The sequence below is a fragment of the Anopheles funestus genome, chromosome 2RL (genome assembly GCF_943734845.2).
Source record: "Anopheles funestus chromosome 2RL, idAnoFuneDA-416_04, whole genome shotgun sequence".
NCBI lineage: Eukaryota > Metazoa > Arthropoda > Insecta > Diptera > Culicidae > Anopheles > Anopheles funestus.
Window position 1 is genome coordinate 12,545,534 of NC_064598.1, and position 25,581 is coordinate 12,571,114.

The following is a 25,581-nucleotide window of genomic DNA, read 5'->3' on the forward strand; positions in this document are numbered from 1 at the left end:
GCGGACAGCTATGGGTGTACGCACCGGACGGCGAAGGCAAAGCAGTAGGAGGAAGAAAAAAATAAAGTCATCATCCTATCGTTTGGAATTAGCACCGTTAGGTAATGGATAGGAGCAATTGGAAAAATAGGCTTAACGCCTTGAAGAGGTTTAAGAAAGCGAAAGAAGGAAGAAAAAAAAACACAACCCTCTTGCCTTCTGCTGCTTGTGGTCTTCACACATCGTGGAAAGCAAGGAATTGGCCAGATTTTCTCACACGAATCGTTTCAGCGAAGCGCATCGCCCGTTGTCATAACAATATGAGCCACTTCTCAAGCAACAAACGGACGAGCGAGCGCTTTAAAGGCTACAATGCCCGACCAATGGAGATTAATTCTTGATTCATTCACCACAAAAAGAGATGTAATTGAGCATAGCTGTGGGATTACCTGTTGTTTGTCGCTTTGTTTGTTGATATTAATAATCGCAAATTGACCAATGTGGAACCTAAAAGGAAGTTCCTTTAGTAGACATTGTTTGCTCACTGTAGCTCAATATAGTAAGTTTGTAGTTGTACGGAAATCTTAGAAGGTAATTCCCGAGATCTTATAATTAGTTTAGTGGCTCGTTGAGTAGGAGATCTCCGATTCTGACTTCTTGGCGCAAATTCTTGGAAGTCACCAAAGTATATTGGGAATTTTGTACCCTTCATATAACATCACAAAGATCTCTCCTCACTGTGCTCTCATTACCAGAATTGACGCTCTGATATCTTCTCAAGAATCTGAATTCCAAAAATTTCTTCATCTCACCGGCTTTGACATGTCATACTACTTCAAAATGAAGAACTATTTGAGACTTCCTGCTTTGCAATAGTTTCCACAGCTTGATAGTCACTCCTCCATATGAGAGAGACATAGTCGTGTCCAGATCTGAACCTCATTTTTTAACCCCGAGATGTCTGAGGATTCCAGATACGTTTGAAACGGCTATTAATTATCTCTTTATGCACCGAAAGTCATTCAATCCGCCCCAAACAACACCTCGTGCAGGTGCAGGCGAAAAATAATTACCATTTCCATTCCACCCAAGAATCCATTCCATTGCACGCGTAAAGAGTTGCCGGCGGGTTTTCCGAAAGTGCGAATCCATATACCGCTAAACCAGACATCAAACCGAGCTGGACACACATTGCCAGAGGCTAACGAAGATCGTCCTTCCAACAAGCTCCAGAGTTCGCAGAGTGTCTCAGAAATGCTCACAGTTTCCTTGAGGCATTCAAGCTCAGGATGGGTCGTAAATTTACGCGCATACGTCAATATCATCACACCTTCGTTTTGGTCAGAGTGTCGGTATCATAACGAACGAATGCGCATTACCACAAAACGCACAAAAAGGGCAGACAATCTTGGTCGCCTTTTTTATACGTGGAAGCTTTAAGTCACTCAAAACTCCACTTCGTGAAAGGGCGTAACGCAAATTTTGGTTAGTTCGTTTGGCCGTGCGTTGGTAGCGTTGCGAGAAGCACAGTTGTCTGTAACATCGTAAAACTTCTCCGCATGGATGGAAAGTATATCTCCGCACAGTTTTGCGCTTGTTCTTGATAACTGAACTCCACGCTGTTCCTTCGTGCTTTCTCGTTGTTATTTTCACGCCATCTCTTCTGTCTGTTCCCTTCAGAAACACCCTCGGTGGAGTTGGTTTGTTGTGTGCGGTTCAGTTTTGTAGACACCTTCCAATTTATCCCCGAGGTGTTAGGTGAGGCTTTCGAGGTGTATGTGTGTGACTAATGAGATGTTTCTGTTCGCTCAACTGGGCGAACCGGGGCGATTCAAAGATCGAAACTTTTTTCGGCAACATTCGGGTTTTCATTTGGGTATAGAAAATTGATTAAAATTAATTACCTTTGCGGGTACCGTTCTCGGCCCAAAAACAGGCGAGAACCTGCCCTGCCTTGTGGGCGCACGTTCTCTCCGGTTGAGCCCGTCGAGATTTGGGGAAATGAGCGTGAAGCTAATGATTTTTTCCTGCACTCTCCAATCCACTTTGGCGCAGTCACTCTACATCGTTTTATTTTTCCTTCCATTTTTTTTTTTTGCTAATGCGAGACCAAAACCAAAGCCTTAACAACTTAATTTTGAAGAACGGCTTCAACGAGCCAAATAAGGTATGGTGTAGGGCTATTGCTTTCCCTTCCAGCAAAGCTCCTTTCCAACCGTCCAAACAAGTGCTGCTAAATAGTTTTGCTGAGTTATAATAATGTTGTGTGAAGGTTATTACTCTGCCCACTGTAACCTTCCCGGTCACCTACGGGGCCCAGCAGCAAAACCTCCAACCATCCGAACGGCCGAAACGAGACTAGTTTTTAATCACATCACCCCGATGTTTGGAGCATTTCTTTCGAAGGGTTTCCACCACACCGAGCTGTGGCCATGTACGTGCCCTTTTCGGCACCTTCACGAAGATGAAGATGGAATCTGTTGCCGAGTTTCGAGTTTTTCTTAACCTTCACCATTCCCGTTCCGAAAGCACCGAAAGATCGGGATCGATACATGAACGTCGGAAATGGTGCTGCATATTTGTAGCCTGCGGGTGGAAACTGTTTTTTTTTTGTAAAAATGTTTATTAAAAAAGAAAAGAAAGAGAAAATTTAACTTATGTACTAGCTTACAATAGAAATAGGTGGAACAAAAAAGAAGGGGAAAAAACAAAAACACAGGTTACAATGAACATTTAAGGACTTCTTCATCTATCACAGCATTATTGTTTCCAATAATGTGGATGATGTAGTTTGCAAACAAACTTAGGATTTGGATCCGCTTACTTTTACTAATATTCGTTAGTACAGGGAAGCGGAGGGACAGGAATGTAGGAGTAAGGGCGGGATCGACGTGTTGGATTGCTTGCAGCAGAGTATTCCAGGCCGATGACACTCTGGAACACAACGTGAATTTGTGTTCCAGTGTATCCACCTGGGAACACTCTGTGCAAGCTGATGAACCTCGGTTCATCCTCGCCATGAGCTCTCCATGAGCTATCTTGTTGTGGACCAACAGGTACAAAACGGATCTCTGTGCCGATGAAGGCCGCCGAGAGCTGATGTTGGCCCAAACTATTCGCCAGCTTAGTTTTGTGAATTCCTGCTCTATACGGCAATCAGGAAGCCTCTCAACTAACATCCGTCGTAGTGCTCGGGCGTTTATGTTGGGAATGGTGTCCGGGATGTATGCGAGTTGCATGACAACCTTTTTAAGACAAGGATATGTCGAAGAAATGGATGTTATGTCGGGCGGGTTCCCAGCGCATAACATCTGTTGGCCTCCGACAGGCATACACTCCTTTTCAGCGAAATACCTGCTGGTTAGCAGTGCCTGTGTAGCGATAGCCGGAATATGTAGATTTAGTCCTCCACGATTTCGGGGTAAGGCTAGGTTATTCAGCGGCACACGTATGCCTCCGGATCCTTGCCACAGGAATGAGCCAATAGTAAGGGACACTTTGGCTATGTCTATGGCTCTCGTACCACATACCGAAGCCACATACCACAGCTTGGGCAGGAGAAAACCATTGAGGAGGGTTATCTTCTGCATTAGGTTTAGATCCCTCATGCGATGAAGCCAGACCAGACGTCGGAATTGGTTGATGACGATGTCCCAGTTGTGCCCCACCGCTTCACGAACATTGTTGGTAAAAAGGATGCCTAGCAAACGCAACCTTTCTACTGTCTTCAACCAAGGAATAGTGATGGTGTTTTGTGTCGTGACATGTCCAACGTCAAGTGCTTCTGTTTTTTTAACGTTGAGTGAAGCACCGGAGCATAAACCGAAAGCATCAATAGCCGCTCTGATCCGCTCGATTTTTTCGGGAGAGGTAGTCACCACGGAGATGTCGTCGGCATAAGCATTGACCAAGTCGTCTTGGTCACTACATATGCTTTCTAATCTCGTGATGAGGGGTTGTAGGTAAAGGATAAAAAGGTGCATGGAAAGAGGATCACCCTGACGTACAGATCGTCGGATATGGAAGGGAGAGGAAAGGATTCCGTTGATGAGGATGCGGGACGTGGATTTCTCACCTATCTTGCGCAGAAGCTCCACCAGCCTCGGATTGAAACCCATCGAGAGCATGTTGTTGAAGAGGAAGTTTCTATCAACACGATCAAATGCATTTGAAAGATCGAAGGAGATGAGCTTACCACACTTGCGTTTCCTCTGCAAATCAACCACCCTTTCCTTAACAGAGAGGACAGCTTGAAAAATATTGCAAGGCTTATTGCAACATTTTTGCGCTGCCGAGACTATCTCACACTTCCCGACAATGAAGTCAAGACGGTGTTTGATAATCCTGGACAGAAGCTTGTAATCTGCATTAAGGAGGGATATAGGTCGATAAGCAGACATGGCAAGCCCACCACCCTTCTTTCTCACCAGCACTATGACCCCGTCGACGAAGCTTGGGGGAATCTCTCCGTTTAGAGCCTCATTCAGGATGAGCAGAAATTCGCGGCTGATTATGTCGAACGCGCGAAGATAAAACTCTGTGGGTATTCCATCCGGGCCAGGGGACTTCCGCGAAGCTGAACTTTTGATTGCATCAAAGATCTCACCGGAAGTAATCTCTTCCATGCAATCATTGTTGGTTTCACAGTCCTGTGAGATGACGCGTGTGCATGTGAATGTGTTGTTTGTATTTGTTGTGTGTGTATCGTCTGTTGTGTATAATGATGTAAAGAACCCCTCAACATGAACATTTATCGCATCCGGATCAGTTAATAACGATCCATCAGCGAGCTCGACCTTATCGATCACTGTCCGTCTTTTCCTCCCCTCCCCCAGTTGAAAGGTTGAGATGTTTTCGCCATGTATGCGAATCTCATTTATGCGCGAAAAATCCTCCGAGAAACGCTTCTGAAGAAGAAGCATCTTCGCCTTTATGCGATTTATATTCACTAACTCAGAAGAATCGGTGAGATATCGCTCATATGAGGACTTCAAACCTCTGTACAGAAGTTCATGATGCATGTGGAAACTTCGGTAACGTTCATTCGTTTTCCAACGGAAAAACGACTTGATTTTTGGCTTCGCGAATTCCACCCACCATTTCATCCACGAGCCGTAGTTTTTACGCTGTCTGGTCCACAAGTTCCACTTTATCCTAAACTCTTCTAGGTTTTGCTCAGTTAGTATGTGTGGCCTAAGTTGCCAGTAGGCGTTGCTGCGCATGCGACTGGGTGGAGCTGGGAGGCAAAGACGTACCGTGAGCGCCTTGTGATCCGAAAAGGACAAGACATGCATGTTGGTCGTCCTCAACTGTGCTTTCAGTGACGACGAAACATAGCAACGATCGATGCGTGATCCAGAACCACTAGTGACATAGGAAAACTCAACCGAGTTACCCCGAAGCGCCTCCCAGCTGTCACACATACCCATGTTATTTACTACGTTTCGGAGAGAATGGCTGAAGTTTCTTGCTCCCGTCACGTCCTTCGATTCCAACACACTGTTGAAATCGCCTGCAAGAATGACATGCTGACATGCATTCCGCAGATAGAACGACAACGTTCGCTCGAAAAATTCCTCCCTCTCTCTTCTACGATGACTCCCAGACGGAGCGTAAACATTGCATAGGGTGGTATTATTCTCAAGCCGAAGACAAATTAGACGCGAATCTAAACTGCGTTCGACGTGAGAAAATTTTATATGATCACGTAAAGCGATCGCTGTACCCCTCGCCGCGACGTCGACATTAGTAATAACACTAAATCCGGAGATCGTTAGATCTGGAACACATACTTCCTGGAGAAATATGATATCCAAATCCATCGTCCTGATAAATGTTTTGAGGGCTTCAAGTTTTGTCGTGTTAGAAATTGCATTAATGTTAATAGTAGCCACATTGTAGCTACTACTAACATTATTACTTACCGCGTTGGAATCCATCACGACGAAACTTACATCGGTACAGGTGTGTAAGTGAACCTTTTTGGAGGGCGACCAGGCTTACGCTTTGTCACACTCGATTGGCTGTGTGTAGAAGGACATGAGCCGTCACTCTCGTTATCCGTCTCGGCAGTTTGTTTACGTTTTACCCCGAGCATTTCATCAGTGGAGTGGGAGGAAGAGGGATGGGAGGGAATGTCGAGCGGAACTTTAAATACCGCTTCCTTCTCTTGCGGCTGGAGAACGGGCAGACTCGGCCAACCGCTAGTAGGGGCGGCGGCAGTTGGAGCAGTGTCGGAGACGAGTGCAGCGGTTAGTTCGATAGCAGCTTCTTCCATCGGTGCCGCTTGCTCTTTTGCCTTCTGCTGCGTAATCACTTCGGGTGTCATTCGGTTAATCGCGATTTGCACGTCTCTAATCGGAACGATGAGCCTATGCGCGATTTTTGATGTGGATGCTGCAGCACGCTTTTTATCCACTGTTGCTTTCGCATCGGACGCCACGAGAGAAGAATATTTTGGTTTATTCTTCATCTTTTTATTACCGACCACAGTAAACGGCGGTTCACTAGCGGCTTGGGTTGGTGATGGTGTTGGTGCTGTGCGTAAGGCATTAGCGTATGATGCCTTTTGCGACGGTGCCTTATTTTGGGACAGGGTTTCCCTAAAGCGGCTTTGCCGACTTTGCACACAATTTAGACCATGGTGCACTGGTTCTTGGCAGCTACGGCATGTTTGGCGTTGTCCTGGGTAGGACACACTGGTCACTTCATCACCCAGCGTGATGAAGGATTTTATGGGGTTGGTTATTTTCATTCGAACGTTTCGAATTCCAGAGGCGACCCCTGCAAAGCGTGTTGACGGTGCCCACACTTCCCTGGTGATCGTAATCACCTCTCCATATACAGACAATGCTGCCTTCACATCACTGTCCGGTATTCCAGGGGGCAGATCACGGAGTTTCACGATTGTTGTGTTGTCCTCCATGGTGATTGTCACAGGGAACTTCTTCCCGTCGTGAGTCAGAAAGTGCTTCCCAGCGTGTTCACTCACTAAAGTTTGAGCTTCCTCCAGTGTTTGCATCGTGACATACACAATGCCCTTTACACCGTTCAGCTGCACCAAAGACACCTTTTCTACTGCAATCTTCAAGGTGTCCACCATGAAATCAATTGTTTCATTCTGTGAAGGCTTCACAGGAATATTGGAATAATCGATACGAAAGGTGTTCTTATCGTATCGTGAATATGTTCCGTCGCTCATTGCGAGGCTTGCAAATCAATATAAATACACGTGTTGACACTTTGACGTCTGCAAGCGGAATAGACTCTCCAATCCACTTTGGCGCAGTCACTCTACATCGTTTTATTTTTCCTTCCATTTTTTTTTTTTGCTAATGCGAGACCAAAACCAAAGCCTTAACAACTTAATTTTGAAGAACGGCTTCAACGAGCCAAATAAGGTATGGTGTAGGGCTATTGCTTTCCCTTCCAGCAAAGCTCCTTTCCAACCGTCCAAACAAGTGCTGCTAAATAGTTTTGCTGAGTTATAATAATGTTGTGTGAAGGTTATTACTCTGCCCACTGTAACCTTCCCGGTCACCTACGGGGCCCAGCAGCAAAACCTCCAACCATCCGAACGGCCGAAACGAGACTAGTTTTTAATCACATCACCCCGATGTTTGGAGCATTTCTTTCGAAGGGTTTCCACCACACCGAGCTGTGGCCATGTACGTGCCCTTTTCGGCACCTTCACGAAGATGAAGATGGAATCTGTTGCCGAGTTTCGAGTTTTTCTTAACCTTCACCATTCCCGTTCCGAAAGCACCGAAAGATCGGGATCGATACATGAACGTCGGAAATGGTGCTGCATATTTGTAGCCTGCGGGTGGAAACTGTTCGCCACCGCCATCGTACCGTCGTACCTGGCATGCTCTGCAACGTGGATCCGTACGTTGCGCTGTTCATTAATTAAAACACTTAATAAATCATTTTCGAACTCGATTTAAAGTTGTAACCGATTTCTGACACCGTTGCGCATCCCTTCCGGGCAGGGTTGCAGGGTAATAAGGAGGGGTGGTTAGAAACAAGGGCCATATACGTGCAATTTATCCTCATCCTTCGTACATTCTTCATGTTCTCACTCCGTGTGGCAAAAGTGGAGTGTAAAAGAAAAAGAAGCGACTTGAAGTTTTGTCCCGTTTTTCTGCTGTGTCCCCGGAGGGTGGGACTTATACCGATACAGTGTTACGCATCTGCACTCCAAAGGGACGCATGCAAAATGTTGGTAAAAATGGTTGCGTTTTTTTAATAGCAAAAGAACGAATCTGTCCGTTTGTGGTGTTCGTTTGCAAAAGTTTTCTGACAAACATTTCCCGCAGGACGTCGAATGGGGAATTTTTGATTTCTAGTTTTCCCCCATTAAGGTGGAGATTAAATCAGTTTAAATAACTCGCAGCATTGCAGCTATATCTTCAACCTGCAATCGAACCAGTTCTCTCTGCTGCGGTGTAAAATTAAATAAATATTTTCTTTTGTGACTCTCATGTATGTTTCAGCACATCGGGCGCAAAAATGTGAATCACCTATCAGCTCATCGGGGTTTCCCGCCAATCAAAATATTACTGTTTCCATATTAATAAAAGCCAACCTCGGCTGTCTCAAATTATGGCAAGATAAAACTGTCATCCGAACGCATCTAACGCACGGCCGGACCAGAAACATTGGCAGACCGTCCGAATTATCACCGCATGCCAGATGTGCGGTGACGAATTAGGAATCATTTTGAGGTTATATCGTCGTGCCCTCGTATCAGCAGTTTAGTACCACATTTAGGATCTCTATGGCTCTATCTTTGATCGCCGCTTTTCGGGGTACATTTGGTTGGTGATTTTGCCGCTCGCGATAACGCATTTATTCTTACGCCCTGGGTACGGCTTTGCTGTAATTGTGCTGCATAAAAATTACATCAACAATGTGCGAAGGAGGACCCGTCAGCATCAACATCTGCCGTAAAATATTGAAGCATAATTCGTTACGGTTTTTGTCTCTTATGCTATTCACGTAGAATGTTGGTGAATAATTCAACAGTAACCCCCCGCAGAACAATTGATGGTAATGAGTGAAAGATGGAAATATAAATAAATCTCAACTAGCTTAAGATAAAGCATTCTGTACTTTGGTATGGAAAATCTTTTTTCACGTCTTATACACTTGCTTAATATAATGTTAATGCATTCCATCGACTTTACGAGCAGAATCGAATCTTTAAATGATATCACTTAAACCTTCCTGCTTCAGTAAATTGATCCCAATTATCGACTAATTTCATTGGGTTTTAGTTTGTATGCCAGTTTTTTTTCTTTGGAAACTACTATGGTCCAATTACTTGTGTCCCCGTAACAATCGTCCCCAATGTGAATTGGACACTTTTCAGAAGGTAAAATTAGAAACACACAACGGTAGACAAGCTGACAAGTGTTTTTGTGGTGACAATACGACAAACGCCATACCATTCGATACGGTCAGGATACGATACTCCACTTCCTAACCATTCAAGGTTTTCGCCTCGGTGTTGAACATTACGTCCTTGATGGTCTGTCAACCGCCCTTTCGCTCCACCAAAGACGAATGGAGTTCGCCCGAGTGAAGGTGTAATAAATAATTCAACAACAAAAAAAAGAAACAATACGCATATCGGGTGGTTCAAATTTGAGTGTAGCACAACCAGGTTTTTGCTATGTCTCCTCCTGGCCGGATGTAATCACCATCAATCATTCACCAGCGCCGGTAGACGGTCGGTTTGCAGCGCTGGTTCCAGGACGATGCTTGCAGCGGACACGGATTCGCTCGGCCACACTACACGTCGAGATGACAGTGGAATGATTTGAACGCATTAGAATGTGCGCTACTCTATTGCTTCACTCGTTAGAACGCACGAACAACGGGGACAGTAGTTAAGCGTTTGTAAAATAGGGTCGCAAAAGAGCAAACAACGAAAGAGAAAAAAAACGGCTCGAAAGAGTCCACGTACACGACACGTGATTTTAAGTACGATAGTAGTAACCAATTTGGAGCACAATGGAAGTCACTCGTTTTGAGAAAATATTTACTTCAATTAAAGGACTTTGTAAGGACATGACGCTTACTCCACGATCCCTAAAGGATGACAAACTCCTTCCAGACACACACACACACAGCTCACTTCATCAAAGCCAAGAGCAGGAAGTATTAAATTTCCGTTCACTTTTCCATTTTTCCAATCCACCAAAGGATAACGGCGTGCTGTTACACCTCCATCTCGCCGATCACGATGGTCTGTCAAAAGTGCCATAAATCAAACGTCCTGTCAGCACTGTACGGATGGTAGAGCGGGTCAATCAAGGCTGAACCCCGTCACCGAAAATTGTGTCTTGAATCTATTTTCCTACCACCCCATGGAGGCATGATCCTGGTAAAAGGAAATCGGAAAAGCGGAGACATCTTACCGGCCGTTGCATGTTGCATGCAACATGATGTGCGAGAATGAAATGTCCCGGTTTTTGGTGAAGATTGTTTGCTAAATAGTTAAACACTATCATGTGTCGTACATGTACGCCTTGGAATCAGGTCTGGTTACATGTACATGAACGGTATTCAAACATCAGTAAAATTCAACAGCACTTTCACGAGTGGAACGAGGATTAAATTTCCTCTCGTTTCTTCTGTGGCTTTTACCCATCGAAACTTTTCCATTGTAGCATCGCAAATCATGTTAATCAGCACCACTACTTACCACCATCAGGTTCATGTGGTTTCGTGAGGTGAAAATCGAATTCGACCTGCTGTGTCGAATTGCGTTAACTAATTCGAAGGTTAACAGTTAGCTTGTTTGTCGATCCTCCCATTTGTATACCGTTTGGGAATGATTTCAAACAAAACAAAAAATCGAACGAGAAAAAAAAACATGCTGATTTCTAACACTAACAACCATTCTGGTGAAAAATACTTACACCGTTAGAAAAATTGCATACGCACCGTACCGTGTTTCAAAGCCACGCGAGATCACTGATCGTGCGTCATAAGCTACCGTTTTTTTCTTGTGCCGGTTGTTCTACGAGAACCACCACTGTGTGACCTCGGCAGCTTAGTGAAGTTGGCAAACTGTGCTCCATTCAGCACTCCGGCAGTCCGGAAGTTCAATGCCAGCAACAGCAGCAGCGGCACCAATCAGCGTCAATTCTGTGGCTTTCCTTCGTCGTTTTGTCGTTGGCCCGTTGTGGGCCACTACGGGAGGTCGTCCGGTTGCTTTTCCCAACATTCATCGGCCTTCCGTCGGTGTTCGGACACTAACTAGCTCGGTTAATGAAGCAACGCAGTTAGTAAAGCAGCATCAATTGCAACATTTTGTTGTGCGACTTTCCAACAACCCAGCGGGAAAAACTGCAAATCGATCGGATTGTGAGAGAGTTTGGATTTGATTGATGAGCTTCTTTAGTGAAGATGAGGTTGGGAAAAATGAGAAGAAAACATCATCAAAGAAGACAAACAATATTAAAGTGGTAAATTATTGTACGATTTTCCGTTTGTAAAGAAAACGTATTTTTATTGTCTATTTATCACTTTGAAACAAATCGTTGTAAAACAATCTGGAATGATTTGTGTAATTCACAATTTGACAATTTTCCCAATTATTCGAGAGAAAAATGGATTTATGAAGTTATTATTCATTTAAAAAATAGGGTAAAATATTGTTTCACTACAAAAAAAGTGTATCAGAAGTAAAGGCCAAGTATTCCGCCCTTCCTTTAATAAATAAAATCAAAGTAAGTGTTGATGTTTGTTGATAAAATTGTTTGATTTGCTCTTATCGGTTTTTTATCAATATGCAAACACTTTTCCCACCATCCAGATACGGGAGCAACAGAAGTTGGTGCAAATTTAATATACAAATACTACTCTCCTGCAGTGCAGTTTCAAGCAAATTCTTGCGAACATTGCATCCACCTAACATCTGCATGCGATAAGAGAACCTGGTGTGTTGGCTTTATGGTTTTTTTTTTCGTGCAATTTAAAAACCTTTTTAATATTCCGACGATAACATTCCCTGACGTCAGACTACCTGCTAACTTAGCATTAACACGACCAGCGGTACACTTTTCCATTAGTTCCTTATCATTGATCCTTGGAAAGCATGGAACATGTTTTGTTAAAGAAACAGTCACCCCTATTGTCGATGACCCACTGGCCGTACAAAATGGTTTCCTTTCGATTGTTCATCTTTAGCAACAACAAAAAAATAATAACAATAATCGCCATAAAATTTATGTTTTTCCTTGTCGGCTCCTTTTTAATGAAGTCGTTACTCATTGCAACTAACCTTCACAATAAGCTTTCGTAATGAAATTTTAACGCTTCCGTTTGACTTTATCAGGTTGCGTTGAAGAAAAAAAGGAAGGGGAAAAAACAACACGGAACAAACTTGCTAGCAGATCATTATTTGTAGAACAGAAACTGTAAAATAAGTCTCTCTTTCTCTCCCCCGTTCTTCCGTTCCATTTGTACCACCTGTGACCCCGACGTGGTTGTAAATGGTTTACGAAATGGCGAAAACATGCTCTTTGCCAAACAACCATTTTCCATTCTCCGCTCGTTTGCTTTTCCATTTAGTAGTTGACTTGTAATATTTATATTAAAATTCGATTCGGTTGCGAGGATTAAGTGAGTGCAAGGTGCGCTTGAAAACAGTAGTTTTTGGTACCGGTTTTGAAGTGTCCAACAACTGCTAAATGGAGCTTTGCATAATGAAAACCCATCCTTGATGGGACGAATATTTCGGCATATAAATTTTATTCCCCTTTTAAGTGAGTAACCTTTTGTGGAATAAACCAAAAAAAAGCATAAAATCGAATGGAAACACACGCACAATAACTGCCCAGAACAGTGGGATACGCTTTTAAAAAAGTAACTTAAATGAAGGGAACAACAAGAAACATTTTCCTTAGCGTTCGATTCATCTTCATTCGGTTCGCGCGGTGTCTTTCGCGATGAACAAATTGAGCCATCACCACACTGCGCGAGGTGTAAAAGTATTTTTTTTGGTTGCTTCATGTCCCTTTTTTGCTTTGTGCACCAAGTACGGGGAACTTCCTACGCTGCGGAGCATAAAAACAAATCATAAGTCAAGTGTTACACACGCGTTAATCCTTACCTTTCGACTTTCCAAGCAAACGCTCGTTCCCAGGCACGTTTTTCTTGTTTATTTCTTCCCCGCTCAGTGTCCTTTTGAACCGCTGCAGCATTTTTCCTTTAACGGAGAGTGAAAGAAGAGCAACAGAAAAAAAAACACCTAAAATCGCCCCAAAAACCCAGCGGCAGGCCAGTTCCGGAGCAAATAATTAATGGCCGCTGGTTGAGCTAATACGTATATTTACTGTTCGTAAAGGCTACGGACATGAGCTACGGAATGGGGAGGGATTTTTTTTTATTTAGTCACTTTAGTTTTCGGAGGTCATTTTCTCGTTTTTTTAGTTTTTACTGACATCCTTCACACCGTTTAGGATCTGTGGAAGAATTTAGGGATGAATACATTCCAACAACCGTTTCCCTTTATCTTAGCCGAGCAGGGACAGCAAAAAGCATCTTTAAAAAAAAGTATCCCTTTTTTCTTCTATCCTCTCTTTCAGCTTTGTGTAAGAGATTTTTCATTTATTCACCAAACGATGTGCTTTTTTATTATTCATTAAGTGTAATATTTCTACTCACCTTGACCCGGTTTTTTTTTACATTTGCTCTGTCTTCACCATTTCCAGGTGTGGTTTCAAAACCGAAGGGCCAAGTGGAGGAAAAAGGAACACACGAAAAAAGGCCCCGGCAGACCCGCACACAACGCCCATCCGCAGTCCTGTTCCGGTGAACCGATCCCGCCAAGTGAACTACGAGCGCGAGAAAAGTAAGATCACTTGCAATTGTTGTGTGTTTTTGTTTTTGTTTCACGGGGGGAGGGAAAATACTACTAACACTATTTGTTGAAACACTCAGTGCAACATAATAACATTAAATCCAGTTCACATTCTCCACAGATTAATAGTGACATTATTCCACCGACAGCTTCATACAGTTTGGGAACAATTATTTCAATCCTGTACAAAAAAAGGACAAAAACCCCGAAAAGTGCATGGTTGCGGGGTTTTTGTGCTTTCGCAAACAGCATAATAATTTGTCACTTGCAATCTCGTGCTCGTTTTTCCGGTTCTTTATGGTGGACATTTTCATCCATTCGTCCCGTTTTCCCGGGTATTGCATTCCGAAATCCAATTGGACATTTGGTCAATTTTCACACTACGTATTGACTGTGTAAATTTATTATACACCTCACAGGGCTTGCTAAATTGCCGTACACTCGAAGCTGGTTTTGTTGTTTGTATTTGCAATTGCTGGTGGCTTAAAATGCCACACTCTAAAGCGATAACACGGCCCGTGGCGAAGAGTAGTTTTAACTCACGACAAACCTTTTTTTCTTTTGCTCATTTTTGCTCACTAATGGTGAGTTTGCTACACCAAATTCAAAAATATGTGATTGCAAACGAATAAAAATAATGCCTTTTACCCGATAGAGAGTTGTACGGTTTTCTATTAGCTGTAGGCTGCGCCTTTCGATTTATGGATTTCGAGTAAGTGTGCCTCTGTGGCGTAAAGCCCAGGATTCCACAAATCCTTTGCTTTTAGTGTGACATTTATTTCACAGAATAATTTATCGATCTCAACAGCAAACTTTTAATAGAGTTTAGATTAACTGAAATGTGTTAAAAATAAGTCTATTCACTCTCATTCGAATAGCGAAAGGATATTCATTGCAGTTAGTAATGGCGGTTAGCACAAACATATTAGGACGACTGTGTGTAATACTCACTAATGACACCCGTTTAAGTCGCAAATTCACCAAAAAACATACCCGCCAGCTTAGAAAGAGCATTAAAAACTCAGTTGGTTTTGTCCATTTCCAATTGGTTATTCGTTTAAAAAAAAAATAACCCCCGCCAGGCACCGCGACCACAACAAACGTACTCGTGTGTCTTGCGTGTACAAATGAAGCGCACTTTCAAGCCCAAACACGGAAGCCAACTGATGACAGAAACTGGAACCATTTTTCTTTGCTCCCCATAGATCAGTTCGAGGGGTGCGGTGGGAAGGTTGTTGCGGAAAAAATCATTCACCCTCGAGGAAAAACCCCGAAACGGCGCAAAATGGCGCAAAAGTAAGGGTTTTCCATTTTGGTTTATGGTTTTCGTTTGACCCGGCGGCAATTGACCATCGTGCAATCGTGAGCTAATGTTACCCCTCGAGGGTACCGTGGCAGGTGGTAACCGATGGATTCGGCTTGGAATAATTTAAAGTGCGGAAGATGAAAAAGGAAAAAACGATGGCGACTGATTTTAATTAGTGTTTGTAATCAAATTTAAATTGCAACTCGTTGTAGGGGAAGAAGCAATTGTTGACCATAAATTGGACACTGGAAGGTATGCATTATATACCTTCTGAAGTGAAAAATAACAGCTGTTTCCATTGCTACATAATGTATTGCAAATTCAGTTATGTATTTTACAATGTTTCATTTGCTTAGAATGCTTAGAACACTATTTTTCTATACTATAAACAACAGCACAATTGTTCAAGAAGGTGTTCAACTAAATGTAGATGATAAATTTTTGTTCATAACAATTAAACGATTTTTTTTATAATATTCAATTTTCCAACAATTAAAAGAGGATGTAAAAAAAGGAAAACAATTTTAAAATAATTTGACCGGACTTTGATAGACAAAGAACCACTGTGACAAGCGCGAGAGCATGAAATACTCAGTAGCGCCATCTACTGTTGCAGGGGTGTGCAACCCCTATATTCGATTTCGATCAAATGATGTGGAACTTTTATTTAATATATTCAGTTTCTTTACATACAAAACCAAAACTAAAATTAATTCTATTTTCTCTCTTTCCCTCCCTCTCATTTTTTCAGAGCCCGTCGTCGAAAGAAAATAGCAAAAGCACTCGAACGACAGGCCCGGAAACTACGGGCCAAGGGCATTACGGTCGATCTGGAAGCGCTCAAGGCCGAATATCTATCCCAGCACCGGAACAACTCCGGCAGTGACTCGGAGGATGACGACGACAACGATAACGATGATGAGGATCCAATCGATGTGGTCGGTGGAGCGGAATCGGGAGACGAACCGGAGGACTGTTCGATGCAGCGCCGGGAAAGTGTCGATGGAGACGCACTAGAGGACACGGGCAGTGACACCCCGCGCCATAGCATAAGGCCCAACCCGTTTAGCATAGAATCGCTGCTGTACAACAACACGTGAAACCGCCGGTAACCGAACATCGCGTTGTGGAACCTCGGCTCGGTACCGGTCGTATCCCTTGTTCTCACCAACAACACCGGCCGAATGTCGGGAAAGTAAAGTCTGTTCCTAAAATCAATAGCCAGCGACGAGTCGGAACGCAGCTGCCCAGTGAAATGTAGCGTTATCCTTCTTTTCCTTTGCGCCCCGGACCATCCAGCCAGTAGGTAGAATGAATATTTGCACAACGAATCCTTCATTTGAAGGCTCCTGCATTCCCGCTCCTTGATCCACGCAAATCACGCGTAAACCCCTGCGCGTGTATGCATTATTTATTTTAATTAATATTTTAATTGTAATTATTGTTTAACGCAACTAGTTCAAAGATGTATGTCCCCCCGGCACAGTGCGCCTCTGATTTCACATGGCAATAATTGTGGGAATCACTGTTTGTTTCGTGAATGATGCATTTCAAAAAGCCACCACTCATCTACCAATTGTGGAATGGCGCTAGTTAAAGTAAAGAGAGTGACACAGTGGCTCATTATGCAGCGATAAGGAACGAAACATATAAAAACCAATAATAAGTTAAGAACGGTTCTGTAGGCAAAAGCGGCAAAATGGTCTCGATTTTGTTTGTCCAATTGTAGTTTATTTCATTTAAAAGAAAGCAATAGCTAAACATTTTCCGTTTAAAAAAACAGTTTTAATTACAGCAATAAACAAGAAAATAAACAAAAATATATTTCCATTTCATCCATAAAAAGACGTAAAAATTCGGCTGCGACAGGACAATGTGTACATTAGCTTGGAGAAGTGTTTGTTTTCGAACAAAACGGACCGTAAATTGGCAAAACCGCTCGAGCCCTCTTTATCATGATATCAGGAAAGGACATTGTATATAGCACCCAACAAACAATAAGAGGCCTATAAGTATAAAAAAAGTAAAATAAAGTAAAGACATACTAATAAAAGCATAAGTTCCGCGTCGACTAGAAGACAATGCCAGAATATATCAGACCTACAGTCAAGTGTTGCGGTGGCGTACGGTCGTAGCAGCTAAATTTGCAGACAAATATCATCCGTGTACCGTGTTTGGAGATTTGGCAGCAAGTCGAAAGAAAGCAAAGTACGCTCAACGAGATGCACATACATAAACAAAATTATTCAAACATAAGAATCGTTATTTTATCAAAATCAAGAAACCCCATCTGCCGAAATGGGGCTACCGCCAATGCAGTTGAAAGTTCGATTCAATGCAAAATGCAATATATTAGCTTCTGAAGGAACAGACATTCCGGTCGGGCACAGTTTTGCTAAACTGCCGACCAAAACTTCAATACCACATCGCAAAGCGCAGATGCAAAATAGTCCCTATAAGCTATACCGATATGTAGCAAAACCAACTTTGTAAAGTAATGAACAGGTGAACTGATGGCGCTGCAAAAAAAAAACATATGTGAATCTAATGTGCAAAAACTTATAAAATGCATATGAAACATGCAAGCAGCTAAAACATGTTCTATCGAAAAGGAGAAAAAAGAAATGATAAAGACATATGTGGAAAAGTGGAGAACAAAAATCCAACAAAACAGAGATTGAAGTATGTATTTAACAACAACAAAAAAAGGTGTAAATGTTTCATTTGTTTTTTTTTCAAAATTTTATATCTAAATTTTTTCCCATTTTTGTTGTTTCATTTGGTCAGCAAACAAAATAAGATATTTTATTCATTTCTTTTTCCTATTGTTTACCATCAACTGTTTGCTCTCACAAGTCTAATCCGCAAAAAAACAAACAAAGAAAAAAAACGCCGGAACTTGGAGTTGAACAAGTTGTGAAGTTAGGAAGCCGTTACTGAGTTCAGAATGAGTTTGAATACTTTTATTTTTGTTCAGCAGCGTACTCCAAAAATGTGATTCCTTTTTAAAAATAAATCAATTCAAAATAAACCTTATGGGGTGTTGTGAGTATGATTGAGTGCTGAAAGAAAGAAACGACAATGGGACAAGCAAATGATTTTATTGGAATATTTTTTTCTAGGGAGGAGGATTTCGAGCTTTAGCTAAAGTTTTCCAATTCCTCGTGCATGATACCTATTTATATATATTTTTTAAATGTTATTTTTCATATGAGTTTCTCCTACAAAAAGGATTTAATCGAAGTTACTTAATCTTCCCTTGTACTGAAGTTTAATCGGTTCAATCAAAGGTGTCATAATGGAGTTGTTTCAGAAGTTCATTATCTGCAGAAATAGTCTCGTGACATGCGATCCCCTTTGTTTACACTAAAGTCAATCATATGGAAATCCTTCTGGAAAAATATATAATAATTTATGTTATGTTGAAAGAAAAGGATTCCTTTGGAAAATTTGACAACTCCATTTCTTCCCCTTATAAACCTGTTCATAACGGCCAACACGATTAAGCCATCAATGAATGCTTAACCGACTAAAACCGAAACATGGAAACACATGGGGAAAGACATCATAACAACTTCCGATAACTAATTGTTGATACCTACCACTTAAGGGTGTGTTTCATCTGGCTCTTGGCTGCTTCCAAACAAACCGTACCAAATCACGCTCAGCAACTGTTCCCTTCAGTCGAAAAGGTGAAACCCTCAAACAACCGTTATGCGTCTCTCAATCAACACCAATCAAATTACGGTCGAACAGCAAACGGGATTGTGGTTAGCTTAATTCATTAACCAAACTAATACCAAACCGGACTGCAAACATTGGATGAGCCAAAAGAAAAAAACCAACCCCAAATTCCACCGGAAGTGATGCCTGCGCTTCATTTATGAACATATCTTTTTTTTTGTATGTTTGTCTGCCTAATTTTGCTATCATTTTTTATTACTTCTCCTTCAACATTTCTTCTACATACAGCCACACACAAAAAAAACAATAAAGTGTTGTATATTAAAAAAAATGCTCAAAAGTTTCTAGTGAGAGCCGCCGCACAGAAAAAAGGTGATGCTTTCGACATACAATTTACCACAAAGTTGATCCTCCATTTTTCCCCCGGTTTCGCTTCGCATTGCCTCCCCAACTGTGCTTAAAGGATACACGATGAAAAGTGTGCCACAAAAAGATGAAATGAAGAAGGAAGAGTTACACCAAAAAAAAAGCTGAAATATCTTTATACAATCCTAACGATCGTGCTGGGTTGCTGTTTGCGTAAGAGCGCGAAGAACATTATCTATTTTCCATGATATAGTGTTTGAATTTTTTCACTTTTGTCAGTTTGAAATTAAGTTGTTGTCTTCGGCTTTTTTTTTGGGGGGGATTATTCCATTCAAGTCTCATCACAATTATCACCCGGCGTTAGGCGTCTCATCTTCACCCTTCTGTGGATGGGGTTTTCTGTCCTCTGTCCTGCTTTGCACTATTCTACGGAATTCCTCACAGGTTAATGGTTTTATAATGAACACTTGTCCCATTCTACTCTGTAATCGGTTGTGATGATCCGGCAACTCATTCCCTTTATTAGAATAACTTTAATGAGGAATAATATACTTCAAAAGCAACAGCTTACTAATAACTTCTACAAGTTTCAAAAGAATGCTAGAAAATAAATCTATCGGCATAATATTCCAAGATAATCAGCATAATGTAAGCTTAGCATAAAAAAACGAAATTATTTAATAAAATAATATTCTTTTTCTTCCGTTTTCTAACCCACTTACAAGCCACTTATGCTCACTAACAACACACAACGTAAACAAACGTCGTACAAGAGAAGGAATAAAAGCAGCAACGAAACAACAACACATTCCAGGCGTACCGTAAATGAAGACATCCTTAACTTTAACGAAATCAGCCCTCAACAACGACAACAAAAAAACTCCAATCCCTTAAGGCCGCTTCAGGCTAATGCTCCACGGTGCAGCCTAATAAAAGACGGCAGCAAACACTGCCCGAAACATAACTTATTGTTCGCGTGAAGCAAATTGGTAAAGCAGAGGAACCGAGGAACTCCAAACGGCCCTGCAGCGAATTAGCGATCGTACGGAGTAGCGACAGAAAACCCCCGCTTTCCATCCCGGAGCGATCCGTATAACCGTCTGCCTCTGCGTCTCAAATCACCTGATCTTTGATGATTTATTATATTTAATAACAGAGCGCACGGTTCGGTGAAAATAATAAACAAGTGTAAATGAGATTGATGCCGGGTGCGTTGAAGAAGGAAACCAAAAAAAAAAGGAAGAGGCAAGAACAGCCCCACCCGAAACGAAAACCGGGCTGAAGAGAAAACGGGCGGAAAAGATCTACCATCGTTGCGGTTTTTCCTTTGCCAATGGCCCATCATCAGTTCGGCCCGTCGCACAATTGACACCCGTCGCGACACGATCGTCGTCGGTCTTGAGTTGATTCATTTCAGTTTTCGCTGCCTTTTTTACCGATCGCTTTCATTGATGTGTGTTGCGGGCTCGTTTTGGGATAAATTAAATTAAACTGCACGGCTATGAATCTCTGCTCATTGATTATCCTCCCCGTTTTTGTTTGTTGGTGTATGTGCGTGTTCCTCGGGGACGGGAAAGGATGATCGCCTGATGATCGCGAGATCGTGGGAGCTGTTGCTTTTATTGCTTTGCGATGCTACAAATGATTTTCTAATGTCTTAATCATGGATTTTAACACAAAAACCCGGGTGAAACGAGTTGTGGAAGTGAGAAGAGATCGGTAGGGAAAAGTTTCACTTCGACGAATACTTGGAATACCGTTCGGCGGTTAATCATTGATCTCAGCTAGAAAGCTTTGACTAAAATAGATCAGAACTAAGTCGGGACTGTCAAACCCAAATGGGAATTTGTGATGTACAAAATGACACCAAGTTGCAAAAAAAATAGTTGAGGTTTACCACTTCATTTTTGTGAGGCATTGATGTTCCTTAATTCGTTCTAAATTTTGTTCTTTGTATTTATATAAAGTTTTTAGTGGTATTTAGTGTTTGTAGTTTTGGGAGCAGGACGATTACTGTTGCAGTAGTTTTCTATTTACTCTAAATTCCTGCTGGGAAATTACGTTGAATCCAACAACTAGTAACCTAGCTGGCCTTTTCGAGCACTCCTAAGTAGAGCTGTGCAAAGTGATTAAGAGTTAGATAGTGAGTTGAAACGTTATTATGAACGTGTTCGAATTTAAATAAATAAATTTATACAATTTTGATCAATTACTCAAGAAAAAGCTAAGGCTATAGCCTAAGGAAATTTTCAATTTTTTTATGATTTGTTATTCTTTCTTTTATTTAAAGCATTATTTGAGTGAAAAGAAACTTATTGCAACCAATTCGCATCAAAATAAATCAATTTTTAAATTTTGCTAAATTTCCCCAAAAAAAACCAAGGCTAACCCCTTAGGAAATTTTCGGGTTTTCTGATTTTTTTTATTTTTTTCTTTTTTTTATGCTTTCTTCTATTTAAAGCATTATTTGAGTGAAAAGAAACTTATTTAAACCAATTCGCATCAAAATAAATCAATTTTTAAAATTTTGCTAAAATTCCCCAAAAAAAACCAAGGCTAACCCCTTAGGAAATTTTCGGGTTTTAAGATTTTTTTTATTTTTTTCTTATGCTTTCTTCTATTTAAAGCATTATTTGAGTGAAAAGAAACTTATTGCAACCAATTCGCATCAAAATAAATCAATTTTTAAAATTTTGATAAATTTCCCCAAAAAAAAACCAAGGCTAACCCCTTAGGAAATTTTCGGGTTTTAAGATTTTTTTTATTTTTTTCTTATTTTTTATGCTTTCTTCTATTTAAAGCAATATTTGAGTGAAAAGAAACTTTTTTAAACCAATTCGCATCAAAATAAATCAATTTTTAAATTTTGCTAAATTGCTCAAAAAAATGGCAAGGGGTAAGCCTTATGAAATTTTCGAGTTGAAAATTTTTTTGAAATTTTTTTCTGATTTTTTATGCTTTTTTTTTAATTTAAAGCATTATTTGAGTGAAAAGAAACTTATTGCAACCAATTCGCATCAAAATAAATCAATTTTTAAAATTTTGCTAAATTTCCCCAAAAAAAACCAAGGCTAACCCCTTAGGAATTTTTCGAGTTTTCAGATTTTTTTAATTTTTTTCTTATGCTTTCTTCTATTTAAAGCATTATTTGAGTGAAAAGAAACTTATTGCAACCAATTCGCATCAAAATAAATCAATTTTTAAAATTTTGCTAAATTTCCCCAAAAAAAACCAAGGCTAACCCCTTAGGAAATTTTCGGGTTTTCAGATTTTTTTATTTTTTTCTTATTTTTTATGCTTTCTTCTATTTAAAGCATTATTTGAGTGAAAAGAAACTTTTTTAAACCAATTCGCATCAAAATAAATCAATTTTTAAAATTTTGCTAAATTTCCCCAAAAAAAACCAAGGCTAACCCCTTAGGAAATTTTCGGGTTTTCAGATTGTTTTTATTTTTTTTTTATTTTTTATGCTTTCTTCTATTTAAAGCATTATTTGAGTGAAAAGAAACTTATTGCAACCAATTCGCATCAAAATAAATCAATTTTTAAATTTTGCTAAATTTCCCCAAAAAAAACCAAGGCTAACCTCTTAGGAAATTTTCGGGTTTTCAGATTTTTTTTATTTTTTTCTTATTTTTTATGCTTTCTTCTATTTAAAGCTTTATTTGAGTGAAAAGAAACTTATTTAAACCAATTCGCATCAAAATAAATCAATTTTTAAATTTTGCTTTCCCCAAAAAAAACCAAGGCTAACCCCTTAGGAAATTTTCGGGTTTTCAGATTTTTTTAATTTTTTTCTTATTTTTTATGCTTTCTTGTATTTAAAGCATTATTTGAGTGAAAAGAAACTTAGTTAAACCAATTCGCATCAAAATAAATCAATTTTTAAATTTTGCTAAATTTCCCCAAAAAAAACCAAGGCTAACCCCTTAGGAAATTTTCGGGTTTTCAGATTTTTTTTATTTTTTTCTTATTTTTTATGCTTTCTTCTATTTAAAGCATTATTTGAGTGAAAAGAAACTTATTTAAACCAATTCGCATCAAAATAAATCAATTTTTAAAATTTTGCTAAATTTCCCCAAAAAAAACCAAGGCTAACCCCTTAGGAATTTTTCGAGTTTTCAGATTTTTTTAATTTTTTTCTTATGCTTTCTTCTATTTAAAGCATTATTTGAGTGAAAAGAAGCTTATTGCAACCAATTCGCATCAAAATAAATCAATTTTTAAAATTTTGCTAAATTTCCCCGAAAAAAACCAAGGCTAACCCCTTAGGAAATTTTCGGGTTTTCAGATTTTTTTATTTTTTTCTTATTTTTTATGCTTTCTTCTATTTAAAGCATTATTTGAGTGAAAAGAAACTTATTTAAACCAATTCGCATCAAAATAAATCAATTTTTAAATTTTGCTAAATTTCCCCAAAAAAACCAAGGCTAACCCCTTAGGAAATTTTCGGGTTTTCAGATTTTTTTTTATTGTTTTTTTATTTTTTATGCTTTCTTCTATTTAAAGCATTATTTGAGTGAAAAGAAACTTTTTTAAACCAATTCGCATCAAAATAAATCAATTTTTAAATTTTGCTACATTTCCCCAAAAAAACCAAGGCTAACCCCTTAGGAAATTTTCGGGTTTTCAGATTTTTTTTTATTTTTTTCTTATTTTTTATGCTTTCTTCTATTTAAAGCATTATTTGAGTGAAAAGAAACTTATTGCAACCAATTCGTATCAATATAAATCAATTTTTAAATTTTGATAAATTTCCCCAAAAAAAACCAAGGCTAACCCCTTAGGAAATTTTCGGGTTTTCAGATTTTTTTATTTTTTTCTTATTTTTTATGCTTTCTTCTATTTAAAGCATTATTTGAGTGAAAAGAAACTTTTTTAAACCAATTCGCATCAAAATAAATCAATTTTTAAATTTTGCTAAATTTCCCAAAAAAAAGCTAAGGCTAACCCCTTAGGAAATTTTCGGGTTTTAAGATTTTTTTTATTTTTTTCTTATTTTTTATGCTTTCTTCTATTTAAAGCATTATTTGAGTGAAAAGAAACTTATTTAAACCAATTCGCATCAAAATAAATCAATTTTTAAATTTTGCTAAATTTCCCCAAAAAAAACCAAGGGTAACCCCTTAGGAAATTTTCGGGTTTTCAGATTTTTTTTATTATTTTCTTATTTTTTATGCTTTCTTCTATTTAAAGCATTATTTGAGTGAAAAGAAACTTATTGCAACCAATTCGCATCAAAATAAAACCAATTTTTAAATTTTGCTAAATTTCCCCAAAAAAAATCAAGGCTAACCCCTTAGGAAATTTTCGGGTTTTAAGATTTTTTTTATTTTTTTCTTATTTTTTATGCTTTCTTCTATTTAAAGCATTATTTGAGTGAAAAGAAACTTATTGCAACCAATTCGCATCAAAATAAATCAATTTTTAAAATTTTGCTAAATTTCCCCAAAAAAAACCAAGGCTAACCCCTTAGGAAATTTTCGGGTTTTCAGATTTTTTTTATTTTTTTCTTATTTTTTATGCTTTCTTCTATTTAAAGCATTATTTGAGTGAAAAGAAACTTTTTTAAACCAATTCGCATCAAAATAAATCAATTTTTAAAATTTTGCTAAATTTCCCCAAAAAAAATCAAGGCTAACCCCTTAGGAAATTTTCGGGTTTTAAGATTGTTTTTATTTTTTTTTTATTTTTTATGCTTTCTTCTATTTAAAGCATTATTTGAGTGAATAGAAACTTATTGCAACCAATTCGCATCAAAATAAATCAATTTTTAAATTTTGCTAAATTTCCCCAAAAAAAATCAAGGCTAACCCCTTAGGAAATTTTCGGGTTTTAAGATTTTTTTTATTTTTTTCTTATTTTTTATGCTTTCTTCTATTTAAAGCATTATTTGAGTGAAAAGAAACTTATTGCAACCAATTCGCATCAAAATAAATCAATTTTTAAAATTTTGCTAAATTTCCCCAAAAAAAACCAAGGCTAACCCCTTAGGAAATTTTCGGGTTTTCAGATTTTTTTTATTTTTTTCTTATTTTTTATGCTTTCTTCTATTTAAAGCATTATTTGAGTGAAAAGAAACTTTTTTAAACCAATTCGCATCAAAATAAATCAATTTTTAAATTTTGCTAAATTTCCCAAAAAAAAGCTAAGGCTATAGCCTTATGAAATTTTTGAAAATTTTTATAATTTTTTTATGACTGGGTTTTTTATGACTCCGAAATGAGTCGTTAAACGAGCTTACTCCTAATAACGACTCATTCACTCTGAGTTGACTCATCAAAAAGAGTTGTTATTCCTTGCCTCTACTCCTAAGACAGCGCCATGTCGGTACTTGAAGGAAAATTTTAAATTCCCTAATTCTCCAATA

The 25,581-nt window shown here is 39.3% G+C and overlaps 1 protein-coding gene across 8 annotated transcripts in view; it reads left to right on the forward strand.

Annotated features, from left to right (window-relative positions):
* LOC125762371 (homeobox protein unc-4) overlaps positions 1–18,192 on the forward strand; it is a 69,726-nt gene extending 51,534 nt beyond the window's left edge. For all 8 annotated transcript variants that reach the window (XM_049424372.1, XM_049424373.1, XM_049424379.1 and 5 more), the window contains exons 4-5: positions 13,707–13,846; positions 15,913–18,192. In XM_049424372.1, the coding sequence (XP_049280329.1) occupies positions 13,707–13,846; positions 15,913–16,261 (489 nt within the window). In that variant the 3' untranslated portion in view covers positions 16,262–18,192. The remainder of the gene's footprint in view (positions 1–13,706; positions 13,847–15,912) is intronic.
* Positions 18,193–25,581: the final 7,389 nt, after the last annotated feature.